Consider the following 13,277-nt stretch of genomic DNA (forward strand, 5'->3'; position numbering starts at 1 on the left):
CCTGTCATCATCTTTTTTTCTAAGGAGTCCTGAACACTGGAGAGCAGGGAGAGCACTGGAAATGTGATTTCCTTCCCCATTTCCAGGGGCTTGTGCTGCAGGGACAGGATGACAAACTGGGGAGGTTTTCAGGGAAAAGTTCTGCTTGGCCTTTGCAGCTCTTGGCTGGAGCTTGCCCAGGGTAAACAGGATCCTCAGAAAATTTAGCTGCCAAACTGTGATAAACTTCTGCTGAGCATGATATAACACTGATAACTTTTTCCCAGAGGCCTTAAAAAACTCTAGACTTGGTGGCTAAGCAGGTAAAAAGCAAGTATTTAAGTACATATTGAGAACTGTTTCCTGCCTTTTCTCCTGCCAAATTTCATATCCTTGCTCCAGTACATGGAAGGTTCTAGAATTTATTTTTTTTTTTGGCAGGGTGGTTTTTTGTGAGGTGGTTCCCCCCACACACCACCATTTGCAAAAACATCACTTCCTCCCCCCTTGTCAATTAGAAGCAACTAAACCTGAAGGAGAGCTGACCCATTTTTATAAAAATGCTCTGAAGCAGAGGCTTGACTTGAAAAATTTTCAACATGAGTGGTTAAATTTGGCATGGCCATAACTACCTAACATTTTCCGGTCTATGCTTCTGTTTTCATTTAACCCTAACTGTAGAGGCAATGACTGGTCTGTAAAATCTAATCAGTAATTTTGGAGGTAACATATGGTGAAGTACTAAATTTGATGTTTCCCTGCACCCCACTGCAATTGCTAAGGGAGAATTTCAAAATACTTTTGCTGGGCACATCTGATCTGCTTGCCAAAAAGTTGATTCACTGTGCTTCCAAAGCATGATTGCAATACAGGAGTTTCTGCTTCTGATGCTGATGGCTTCCTTGCTGGATTGTAATGTACAATAGATTTTTTTTTTTTGAGTTATTGTGCTATCCCTCTTCTTTCTGACTCAACATTAAAGCTTACAGTTATTAGATCTTCTCTTCTGTGAATCACGCTAAGCAGAAATCATCAGGTTGCTGACTCATGATTTCCTCACATTGCCCTTTGCTACCAGCCAGGAAATATGTGTTTCTTCACACAGTGCTTGTGTGTGTGTGGTGTCTGCAGGAAGGGGTTTAGTGACTCTGCATGAGTCAGGCAATAGGCCTGCATTTATCTGGTGAGTGCTCAGCAGTCTTGATGATCGCAATGCTTCTTGCTTTTTGGCTTTCCCTCAGGTGTTGAATTTCATTTTCTAAATGCTCTCTTCTTAGGATCCCTCCAAAATATTTTCTTTAGTTTTCATTTTTATATTACTACTTGGATGCCTTTTGCCCTTATGCAGTTCTGCTATTTTTTTCCCACTGGTAGTCAAATCTTGGTTTATGTGGGTTTCCTGAGTTGGAAAGGATTTGAATTGTGGAGAGTAACACCAAAGGAAAAACATTTCTGTCAGCAAAACTAAGGCTGGCTTGTGTTAAACTTCTGGATAGGTTTTACTTTCTTTAGGTTTTGCAAGAATGGGTTATTGCTAATAGCTTTTTAGCCCCAAAGTTGCATTGCAGATGTGTGGGTGTTTTTCTCCAGAAGATAAGATGTGAAAAGGCTATTTGGACTGTTGCTCTCAGTTGGGCTGCTAACCTGTTTATTTTGGCATCTTTCTGGTTGTCTTTTGCTTAAGAAAAATATTTTCAGTCTGACTTTTCTTTTGGTAAGAAAATCCAAGGAATATACTTCCCTTTTCTGTTTTTGTAGCATGTCTATGTTGCTGTTTTACTCAGCTGCTTGATGTGCTGAAGATGTGTGTGTTGTAAATACTACATTGCTGTAACTTCATCTGAAATCACACAACCCTGTCACTTCTTGCTGGTGTTTCTCCTTTTCTGGCCTCGTAGTATGGTATTATTGCCTGTGTAGAGCCTGACCTTCAGCAGGGTTTCAGCAAGGATTGCATCTGTCTCTGCTCTTGTGTGGTTTGTAGCCTGATATATAAGCTGATTTCCTAAGGAGTACAAACTGTGAGCTTAGACCCAGATGTCTTGTCTCCCAGGAAACTGCTCTAACCAGGAAGGCTTTATACTAAATATTCTAAGGATGTCTTGTCCCTCTTTATTCTTTACCTTCAAACCTACACTGAAAGAAGTGATTTGAATGCTTAAAAGCAAGAAAGAATCAGCCTTTCTCACCCAGGGAGAGACCTTGAGGGCAGTGAGATATTTAGATGCTTTACAACCACGTTAGTTGCCCTAGGTAGCTGGCCTAGGACATCCAGTGCTCAGTGTGACTGCTATGGATCCGAGTGCTTCCCACTTACCTTTCCTCATCTACTGCAGTTGATACAGAAAATCTCAAAAAAATCAGATGGGGTTTGAAAGGCTGTATTGTCAACAGTGTATGTTGACAGTTCAGTCTGTGGTCATCACTAGTTTAATTCAGTATAAGAACGCCTTCCTGCCCTTGAGAGTTTAGCCACCTTTCAGGTATCTTTTTGGCTGCTTGAATGAATGCAAACAGTAGAATCAGTGGCTGCAGTATTGTAATTACAGATGAAGGTGGGAATCCTTTGTGGGTGACTGACTCTGCCTTGCTCGTGTTCATCCTAATGCTGCCTTGATTGATGACGCTTGTTTTTTTAAAAGCTGAACTTCACATTGTATTGCAGAGAATTGTCCCGATCAGAATCCTCGTCTTAAAAACTGGAGCCCTGGAAAAGATCCTGAAAAGAGAGTTTTTATCAAAAAAGGGGATTTGTTTCGTCTGACCTCAGACGCTACAGTACACTCTATAGTTATACAGGATGGAGGTATGAAATGGCAAGATGAACATCATGCTTCAGTTTACTGCATAGTTTTTACTTCTGTGATTGCATGAAAAATGTGTTGGAATGTTATGTTGCAGCTTATTGACCAGTTCCCCTGCTTTTACTTTTCAGCCTGCTACCAGGCTGGGAATATCATTAAAAAGATGAATGAACACTGCAAAGTCTTTTCAGTGGAGCATTGATGTGGTTTTCTATAGGATATAGTAAAACAAGACTTGTGTAGTAGCCTTCCTTGTACAAGATCTGATTGTCTTCTGACAATGGCAGAAAAAATTAGGAATAAACCGAGCACAGTCTTAGAAAGAGAAATCGCAGTTGGTAGGAGTTACTTTCCCAAATATTCTTAAACATATATGACAGAGTAACAGCTTAATTAATGGGTGTGGAAAATAAATCTGTAATTCATCTGTTGTTCTTATTTAAGAACTTGAGTCTTTGAGTCTATCTGAATTCTGCTTTGATGTACAGAAATATATTTTTTCCTTTAGGGTTACTTGTTTTTGGTGATGATAAAGAAGGTTCTAAAAATATTACCTTGAGAACTCGATTTATCCTGATAAAGGATGGTGGAATGCTTCATGTTGGAGCAGAGAAATGCCGCTATAAATCCAAAGCAACTATTATTTTGTATGGAAAGTCAAACGAAGGTGCTGATATGCCAGAATTTGGCAAAAAATTTATTGGTGTGGGCCCTGAAGGAACGCTGGAGTTGCATGGGCACCAGAAGTTATCATGGACTCTTCTGTCAAAGACTATGTATTTCTCAGGGCTGGCCTATGGTCATTATTCATTTAAAAAGAATTTTTCCCGAGGACTAAATGTGAGAGTGATCGATCAGGACACAGCAGAGATTTTGGAAGTGCTGAAGTTTGATACACATGAATTTTCAGAAGAAAGCTTGAAGCTCCAGAACTTACTGAAAAATGGAAGTCCTGGTCGCATTGTTGCTATTGCTGTAGGAGATTCAGCTGCTAAAAATCTACTGGAGGAAACCAGAGTGACTATTCAAAATCTTCTGGGAAGTAAGTTTGTCAGAGGATTGAGTTACAGGTAAATAATTTATTTTCCCTTTTGTACTGAGTAAAGATTATATGCAGATTCTGCTGCCTTTGGAGAATTCATTGAACTTTGACAGTGTCTGTTCTTAAAGTCTTCAGAGGATTCTCGGTGTTGTACGTAGTACTGCAGTAGTAGTATTCAGTGCACAGTATTTTGATAGTGCAGAGACTGATAGTTACAGGTATCAGCGTGGTAGACTTTATTACGTACTTGTAATTGCCGTCTTTCACTGTTCTTTACAGAAGTTAAAACTGGGTGCAGTGAGGAATTTTTTTTCTCGTTCAAACACACAGATAGAAAGCAGTTGCTAGGTGAGGCTTTTAATGCATATGACTTTGTCTGGAGGAGCAAGGAATGCCAAGCTAGAAACTTGAGTACAGGGAAGGGATGCTAATCCTGTATATCAAGCAGTGTCTTATTCATACCTGTGCATTGTTGAGATGAAAGTACATTACCCCTCCACTGGTTTTGGAAGGGAACTGACCTATAAAAAAATATTTGTTACTGAAGTACACTTGTAAGGTGTTTCTGTATCTTTTGACCATTCTTTTCAGTTGGTCAGAGTTTGAATGGTGGACAGTAGAAGAGGTATAATAGGAATTACTAAAGCAGGAAACTTAAACTGCTGAGCCATGCATTTTGTAGTGGCAAATGACTTTTTGCAGTGCATATTCTGGACTTGGCTTTGTGCTGCACGGGCTTAGCAATACCAGTGAAAGGGATACCAAGTCTCCTAACCTGTTTCTGTTTTCCAAGAAATCGGTCGTTCAGTTTTTCCGTTCTATTCTTACCCCTCGCTATCCCCCCAGCATCTGGATTCCAGTTAGTTTCCTCCCTCTGCTTTGGCAGGGGCAGGCTGGGGCGTCAGTCAGGATGGCATGTTCTGACCTCGGTTCCCGTCAGGAGCACGTTTGTGTCAGAGGCTGTGTAAGCATGTGGTCATGGGGTGGCAAGTGCTTGCAGCACTCCCTCTGAAGCAGTTTGGTCAGCAGTGCTGAGAACTGGATGTCCTAAAATAATAGGTACCCCCTCCTGAAAGCAGGGAAGCCCGTGTGGTGGTGGTTCAGGTCATTGGCCTGGCCTGGAGGTGTGGATTTCTCGTGTTCGCCTCTGCCCATGACCTCCATGCCGGTTTGTCTGAAATGAAGAACTTCTTCAGCTTGCAGCTGGGAAGAAGCAGCCTTTCTTCCTTCTCTGCTGAACTGATTCTTGTCTGTTTTTGTTAGTCGGTAGAGGCTCTGTAAGCACATAAAATTGTCTTGTTCTGCTGTGGAATGCAGGCAAGAAGCTCTCCCTGAGGGCTCACTGAGGAAAAGCAGGGTTGTTTTGTTAAACCTGTAAAGCTAGTGAAGGAGACTTCAGCATGGAGGTGAATAACTCCGTTACATCCCTCTCCCCTTCTGCCTCTTTCTGCAAAACAGCATGAATTAAAGTACCTTGATATTTATTTTAAATGGTTGTCTGTGAAACGTTCAGCTTGTTTGCTGCTGCTGTTGAAAAGTTGTCCCGCTATGTACTATTCCTATGAACAGACTAACACTAAACAGTTTCAATTGGCCTTTTAATCCCAATCAGTAAGAACATCATGAGGGGAGTGAAATAAAGGCAACTGGATTGAAGGTGGTTTTAATATCTGCCTTTGAACCAATCATTAGGAACAGACTACAGTCCAGCTAGCTGACACTGTTTTCATTTGGTGTAAATGATTCAACTCTAATGATGCAAAGTTGTTCAGCTTTTTAATAGATGATCTCGACTGCTTCCTTTGCACACGTAATTATGGCATTACAGAGCAGTACAGGATAGCAAAATAGTCTTGTTTTTTGAACTTGGTGGCAGCTTGCTGTGGCATGTGGTTTGTTTTTCATTTCCAAAAACTTGGATGCATTGAGCAGAACTGTAGGAAGGGGGAAGTACATCCAGGACAGTTCCCTGGTCTACTCCGGTGCTCAGCCAAGTAGGTGTTCAGCTGAGGGACGGCACTAGCAAGGGGGAAAAGCAAAAATCCTTGGTCTCAGCCTTCAAAAGCATTGGTGATCCCTCGTGCAAAGGTTGTGTAGCGGTATGCCATTCCTTTTCTGGGCCTGAGCATCTTGAAAGATTCAAAAGGTATTGCCCGTCCAGTACAGTGATCGCCAGCGGCTGCTGCCGGCTGCGTCCACCCCTCCCGGCCTGATGCACGCGCGATCTCCTGGGACTCCTGACCGCTGCTCCGGGAGTCGTCCTCTGCCCCGGTAAAGCTGCTTGGAAGTAGGATCCTGTATCGCTTCTGTTGCTTATCTCTTGCAATTTGCCTTTGGAAAAAGTTGGATATTGCACCAAAAGTGTATCTGAAAGTCTTCTCTATTAAGAGGTCTTGTATTTGCCAGTTTGTATATAGGACATCCGATTATTTTAAACTACGTTTCTTTTCAATGAGGTATGCCCATTTTTCTTCTGCATTTTGAAGCTGCATTTTAAAATTAATTTGGAAGAGCAGGCAAAAGAATTATTTATGACTTCTGTGCTCCTTGTCTTGTCCTTTACCTGTTTGTGAAGAATTCATTAAGGACCATTGTATTTAAACGTTTACTTTTGTTTTTCACAGGCAAGCCTGGGCTTTTGTTGGTGTCATAGGTGGTGGAAATTCTTCCTGTAACGAATCAGTGAGAAACTATGAAAATCACAGCACTGGTGGGAAAGCTCTTGCTCAGAAAGAGTTTTTCACAGTGGATGGTCAGAAGTTTGTTGTGAGAGCTTACAGTGAATGGAATGATGGTAGGGAAGCATTTTGTAAAACGTGCAGTTGGGGAAGAAGTAAAAAATATTGTATATGTTTTTTTTCACTAGAACTGTTGGTTGCAATTTAGATTTCTGAGTGCTGCTCCAAGTTTTTTGTTTTTTCTATGGATGAAGTATGAGGACACAGTTCTCTAGTACAACCTGTTTTCTCAGTCTGTTTGTATACAGTATGTGAACAGCATAACTCTGAGAGTTTTCATTTTTAGTATATTTAGATAGAGATAAGGGGTCTTACAAAAGGCTGAAACAGACTTTTTCCTTTTCTATTAGTAATTTGTCAGTCGTGTATTTTAAATCTAAGCATCCAAGATGGTGATTATGATCCTAAAAAGAAAGCTTGGTAGAAGCTAAGAGAAATGTCTTATTCTTGTTCCAATCTTCTATTGATGTTTGATGCCAAACTTTAGGCAGCTTTTCTCATACCAAGTTGAATCTGTGGTATAAAGAGCCTGGAAGACCTACCACTTGTTTGCTTTTATCCTTTATTTGTTTTTATATTTAAGGTATCTTTGATCTGAGTTTTGCTTTTTTTGCCCAGTCAACTTTTTCTGTTCGTAGAATTACTAAGCAATATTGTATTTGCCTCAGAAGAATTTTTTTTAAGGTAGCCAGATATTTATTTATTGAGCTATTTGATACTACTCCTTTACTGTTCATTACAGCCCATGAAAGTGTATAGACTTATTTTAAAAAAAAAATTCCACCAAAATCATCTTTTACTTGCTGGTACTGTAGAGTTAGGGTCAAGAGTAAGCAAGAGTTGCTGAACTTGTGCAAATCCATCACAAGGCAGTGAAATAGCATGTGTGTGTAGTTTAGCCTGCCAAAGTGTTTTTTTAGTTGTGAATAAAAAGGAAAGTCCCCCTGCTTTGTTTTGCCAGGTCCTTGATTGCATCTGTAGAGTTTTAAATGGTGGAAAAATGTCACTTGAAACAAGTAGAGGTAGCTGGACCTACAAGTTGTTGCCATATGATATTAGGGGTTTTTTTAAAAAAAAAGCATATTTTTTTTCCTGTCACTGTCAGTTCCATCTTTTCCATTTGTTTCATTTGAGATCCACCAAATAAGCAAGCCATAATGGTATCTCACACTGGCAAGTTTCAGAGCAGAATTGTACTTTAGAGGGCTTTGGAGCTTGTGAAATCTCATACATTTCTTATTTGTATCTTCTTGGAGACAGTTTCATATAAAGGTGATTATAATCTTATATTGTGTTTACTTTTTTTTTTGTTTAAATTAGGTGTCCCAATTTCAGGCTTCCAGGTAGAAGCAGTAGGTGGAGTCATACTGAATCTTCTGGACGATGTTAGTAGTTGGGAGCCTGGAGACCGGATTGTGGTAGCAAGCACAGACTATTCAATGTATCAGACAGAGGAATTCACCCTCCTTCCCTGCCCAGAGTGTACCAAGCATCAGGTCAAAGTCAGAGGTATGAGAGCAGTCAACACTTGAAGAATTTGTGTGAAATATGTATACACGATAGTACAACCTGGACAGTACCTTTCAGCGGGAGCAGTAAAGAACAGCCTGTTCACCCATCTCTGTATTGCTTTGTTGTCATATACAGGAATGTGTGCTTCTCTTTGCTATAAAATTGCTCTGTGTAATGTCAGGTCTGCCTCACAGCTTACCATCCTGACTTTCGTTTCTCCTTTCTTCCCAGGCTTATTGAATGCTTTTGGTTTTTTCCAAGAGGATTATGCTTGTTCTTTCTTGGCTCCTTTCTGTCTTTTCACTAGTTCTCTTTATACGTGCTTGAATGGCTGTTGTGGTCATTACCATTTCCTTTGCCGTTAGTGCCCTTTCCATCTTTTGAAGTGTTATCGTTATAACTTTTTTCTGTTGTTATTAAAAAAGGAGAAAGGAAAAAAAAAAGCGCGATGAAAAAAGAAAATGGCAATCTTTGAACCTGTCTCTTTTTTTTTTTTCCTTTTCCTCAGTTCCCCCTCCACTCCCCACCAGCAAAATGGTTATGAAATAAGTGGCACTTTCAAGCATCTGCTCACACAGGATATCCCTGAGTAGTTGCAATCTGTTTTTCCTTTGGGCGTGATGTGCGCAAAATGGTCATGCGTGTTGTTGTCCGTTTCCTTTTTTTATTATCTGAGTCATTCTGCTCAACTTCACAAGAGCCTCCCGTGGGACTGGCTCCCTGGTTCTGCCGGCGTCTGTGTTTTCTTTCTGCCACTCTGTGCCAGCACCCTCCTGCCTGGTGGTCCATCAGCCTCAGACCTTGAGCTTCCCGTCTCGCTCCTTTCTGGTGGGCTGCAGCGTCCGTTTGTAGCACAACCTAACTAGTGTTATTTTGCAGTGTTTGCAGCAGCTAATTGGTGCTCTTGAGGATCTGGTTTTGTGCCATTCACCTCTGTACTATGTATGCGACTTCCTCTTCTTCAAACCACTCTTCTCTTTCTCCGTTCTCAGAAGTTTTCTGTGAACGCCCTCAAACTTTCCTGTTCCCCCGTGTCTTGACTGCCAGTTTGTACGTCCACTTTGCAGTGCAGTTTGCATCCCACAGCATTCGTTAGCATGGGTCAGATATGTTTTACTGCATTGTGAAGTCCCAGTTACGGAAAAAGTGTATCTAAGTTCACCTTATTATACATCAGAGAATACCAAGGTGGGTGAAGCTGCACTTAGTGCTGTTGAGCATGACACTTCCTGGGCTTTGTTCTTAAATGTCTCATGGTATGTACGTTACTGAGCACAGTATTTCAAAGAGCAAGCTTAATGTGAAGGCTGCAGTATGAAGTTTAAGAAGGTTTTTGTCACTACTGAATAGTGCATGTGCAAGCTCTGTTTCATCTCGGAAATCATGTACTGTGAAAAAGCAGCTCTTTTTAAAGGATTTTAAAAAAATTCTTTATTTACAATATGGCATAGAATACAAAATCTTGGCTTTTTTTTTTTTTGGAAAATAAATGCCATCTGAACTATATAGATATATATATATATCTTCTAAAGATGTTGAAGGAGATGAACTGGCCCATTTTGTTGTTGTTTTTTTCTACCCCCAGTATCAAGTTTCCTTTGTCAAAGTAACAGATACTGTTTAAAAAAATCCCCAAACCACCCTATATATTTGTTCCACAAAGAATGGATTTTCTGTGGAATGGCAAACTTGACATGCTGAAGAACTCACCATCTTTTGAAATTATTTCTTGTATTTTTTGCTAGGTTTTTAGCTATTTTGGCCCCTTGTAGTAGGAAAACTAAAAAGTATTGTTTCGTAGGAGGCCTAGTTGTTCTTCTTCACTTCATCTATGCATGCTAGTCAAATATAGGAAAAAACTATAAGTAAGCCTTCAAGCAAAGGAGCCCAGTCCCATTTACAGATATCTGTTGTCTTTTTAAATCCTCAGCAGCAGGTACAGAGTTAATACCAATCTTGGTTCTGCTTCATATTGTGGTAATGACCAGTTTAGGCTTGTATCCTTTTGTAAGCTTTGAAGGGACAGTCACAGTCTGTATTCAGGGAATCAATAAATTGGAGGGGGGAAAGGGGAAAAAATATTTTTAAAAAATAAATGCATAAATGCATATTTTTTTTTTAAGGTTTACAGGACCAGATAATTTTCTCAGTTTGTACAGACAAATAAGAAATTGATTGTTTCTTTGGAAGAACTGCGTAAAAACAGAGTATCTTGTTTTCCCTAATTTTAGTTTATGCATCTTCAGAATAGCTATCTGGGAAACAGCAAATTTAGTTAGGAAAGGAAATACTTTTTGCTTTCAGAGGGGGATGAATACAGTATTTTCTAAAGGTGTTTTGGCCTCATTCTCAGTTCTGATTTTTCTTCAGAACAGATCAAGCAGCCAGCGTCTTTTTGCTTTTAAAGCAAATCTGCATCTATGTTTCATTAAAAGTTTTCTACATACATTGGATTAATGTAAACTTTTCTTTCTTCTTTATCCATTCTGTTCACAGACTATTGGACTGAAATAAGATGCACTTGCAAATAAAATGTTAGGATTTGTTTAGGACTAGTTGTCTTACAAAAATGATAAATATGTAGACAGCACTTTATTTTAGAAGGAAACGTGGAGTAGCATGCTTGACTCCTCATCCTGCAAGATGCTTAACTATCACTTGAGTCAACCGCAGTCTAGAAGGGGGGAATTTTCTTGGTGTTAGCTGGGTTAATGTTTGTTATCTAACAATTGCCTGCTTTTTGTGTGCCTTGGCATAAGAAAAGCTAAGAGCTTACAGCATGTTAAGGTATCAGAATGCATGGGTTTTGTTGCTACAATTAGTTTGCTTCTATAAAATAAGTTGAGTTTGTTTTTAATCAATAAAAACTTTTTTTTTTCTTTCTCCTCCCCTTCAAAACTGGACAGAAAATCCTCAGTTTCCTCATGTAGGAGAAGTTATTGATGGAGTGGACATGAGGGCAGAAGTCGGAGTTCTTACGAGGAACATCTTAATCAAGGGGGAGACAGAAAATACCTGCTATCGTGAAAAGGAGTGTCAGTTCTTCAATTATGATACATTTGGTGGACATATCAAGGTCTGAAAAACATTTTAAAGTAGCTTTCTGTCATGTAGAGGCATATTGAGGACAAAAAGATTAATGTTAAACTTGGAGGGATTTGAAAACTTAAAGAATGTCAATTCATACAGTTGCTTTGCGTGGAAATGACTTCGTTCTCGTCTTTCCCGCAGTTAGATTTAACTCATCAAGACTTAGTCTGCAGAATTGGAGGAAGGGATATCGATGCCTGAAATGTTATAGAAGTATCCAGCACACAATGCAATGTTGTATGGCAGAGATTAAACCTTACAAGTGACGTCCATGTATGTGCATCCTGTAATATTACAGAATAAAGTTTGATCTCCCTTTTCTCTGTCTTCCCTCCTTTCACTGCCTTTCTCCCTTCCCAAGTGATAAGTATTGAATCCTAGAGATCTGCCTCATCTGAAATTGGGCTCTAGAGAGGCATGGAGAGAAAAGAAACTGAGTTGGACCATGGTGGTTTTTTATTTATATTTTTTTTTAATTTGAAAGCATTAAGGTGATGTAGAGGAAACTGCTTCTAATTTCTTGTATTACCATAAATATAAAGAAAGCTGAGGGAAAGTAATATTATAGAAACTAACATTTAAACTCGTATTCACTTATGTTTTTACATGAAAGGATTGAACAGCAGTGTATCAGCTCTTCACTGATGCTGCAGAAGTTTGAGGCCTTGTATTTTAAATGCAAATGTATTTGTGCTCATTATGTGCTGGTCACAGTTTAAGTCTCTCTAGTATATTTGGATGCAGATTTTAATTTTACAGTAGTGAACATAATGGTGGGAAAGAAAATATGCCCTTTCCCTACTGTGTGGCAGCTTTTGTTTTGTGGAAGAGAAGTAGGTGGGCTCAAGATACTCTTTTGTGTTTAAGATAATGTAATGAAAGAAGATAATGACAAGCTGTGAATCTTGCAAAGCGTGATCTTGATTGCCACAATAGCACAAATACAGCAGACCCCTCAGATGTCTGGAAGATATAACAGAAAACAAACGTTTTGAGTCATCAAAGTTGTTAAACAGTTCCCAGGAGACTGTTCAGAGTAGCTGTGTCTGCTGCCAAACCTAGACTTCAGCACTAAAACCATTTTCAGCTTATGTTAATCTTGCGTGCTCAAGCAGAGGGAGCCTAGGCACTAGCAAATGTTAATGGCCTCAGGGGTTTTGATCATCCTGGATTTTCTACTGGTCACTGGGACAGTAGCATAAAGGAGGCTTAGTGGCAGTGAGGAGAGGTGTTAGTTTGTATTTTTGTGACTGCATTAGTGCTTTCAATTGTTAAGAGTTGGAGATCTCAGGGATGCCTGGTTTTGAGCATCCTGCTGTATTTTAGGCATACAAATCTTAGGAGTGCAACTAGAGGAGGGGAAAAAAAAGTTCATATTACTAATTTCCCTACAGGACAAAGTCTATAATGAAAATGGTTATTTTTGATAAATACACAGTACAGGTAAGTTAATGAAATAACAAAAAAAGTTTTTTTCTCAGCTTAGCTCCTCACAGTTTAGGTGTTGCACTTGCTTTCTGTTTTCATAGCAGGTTAGGTGGAAAAAAATGCTTCTGCCTTTGTGTGATACTGGTACAGCCCCATGATGTTTTTACTTTGTATTAAGTAGTGTTACTGTGAAGTTACATGATTCTGAAGACAGTTTCATATTTTCCTAAATAAAGAAGTTCCTCTGGAGTGCTGTGTCCCGTTTTGGATTCCCATTGCAAAGATGTAAATGCACTGGGGTGTGCCCAGTGGAGGTGGTGTGTGGGAGTATGTGATGATGAGTGAGGAGGAGCTGAGAGAAGAAGGCTTGTTTGGTGTGGGGAAGGTGAAGAGGCAAGATTTTGTTGCTGTCTTCAGGCACTGGGGAGGGTTCAGAGAAGCCAGAGCAATTCTTGGATGTGCATGGTGGTAGGACAAGAGGCAATGGGACCAAGCTTCAACAAGGCAAATTCTGCTTAGATGCCGGAAAATGAAAGGGAAGAACCAACAGACATTACATGAGCATATCTGTGGCTGGAGATATTCCTTGGGCAACGTGCTGAGCAGCTGTCTTTAAGCTGACCCTGTGCTGAGCTGGCAATTGGACCAGCTATCTCAACAGGTTACTTTGAATCTGTATTATTC

General features: G+C 39.9%; 1 protein-coding gene across 6 annotated transcripts in view; it reads left to right on the forward strand.

The window, feature by feature from the left end:
• The window catches only part of CEMIP2 (cell migration inducing hyaluronidase 2), a 61,225-nt gene that overhangs the window by 25,117 nt on the left and 22,831 nt on the right, over window positions 1-13,277 (forward strand). For 4 of the 6 annotated variants that reach the window (XR_012649079.1, XM_075021215.1, XM_075021213.1 and 1 more), the window contains exons 3-7: window positions 2,645-2,785; window positions 3,292-3,853; window positions 6,450-6,619; window positions 7,884-8,072; window positions 10,982-11,151. Coding sequence is in view for 5 of the 6 variants with exons in the window: in XM_075021215.1 (XP_074877316.1) it covers window positions 2,645-2,785; window positions 3,292-3,853; window positions 6,450-6,619; window positions 7,884-8,072; window positions 10,982-11,151 (1,232 nt within the window). In the remaining variant the exon portion in view is untranslated. Of the gene's footprint in view, window positions 1-2,644; window positions 2,786-3,291; window positions 3,854-6,449; window positions 6,620-7,883; window positions 8,073-10,981; window positions 11,152-13,277 lie in introns of those variants that run through there. The other 2 variants (XM_075021217.1, XM_075021216.1) reach the window with 2 other exon arrangements.

Source organism: Buteo buteo, chromosome Z (assembly GCF_964188355.1).
Source record: "Buteo buteo chromosome Z, bButBut1.hap1.1, whole genome shotgun sequence".
Lineage (NCBI taxonomy): Eukaryota > Metazoa > Chordata > Aves > Accipitriformes > Accipitridae > Buteo > Buteo buteo.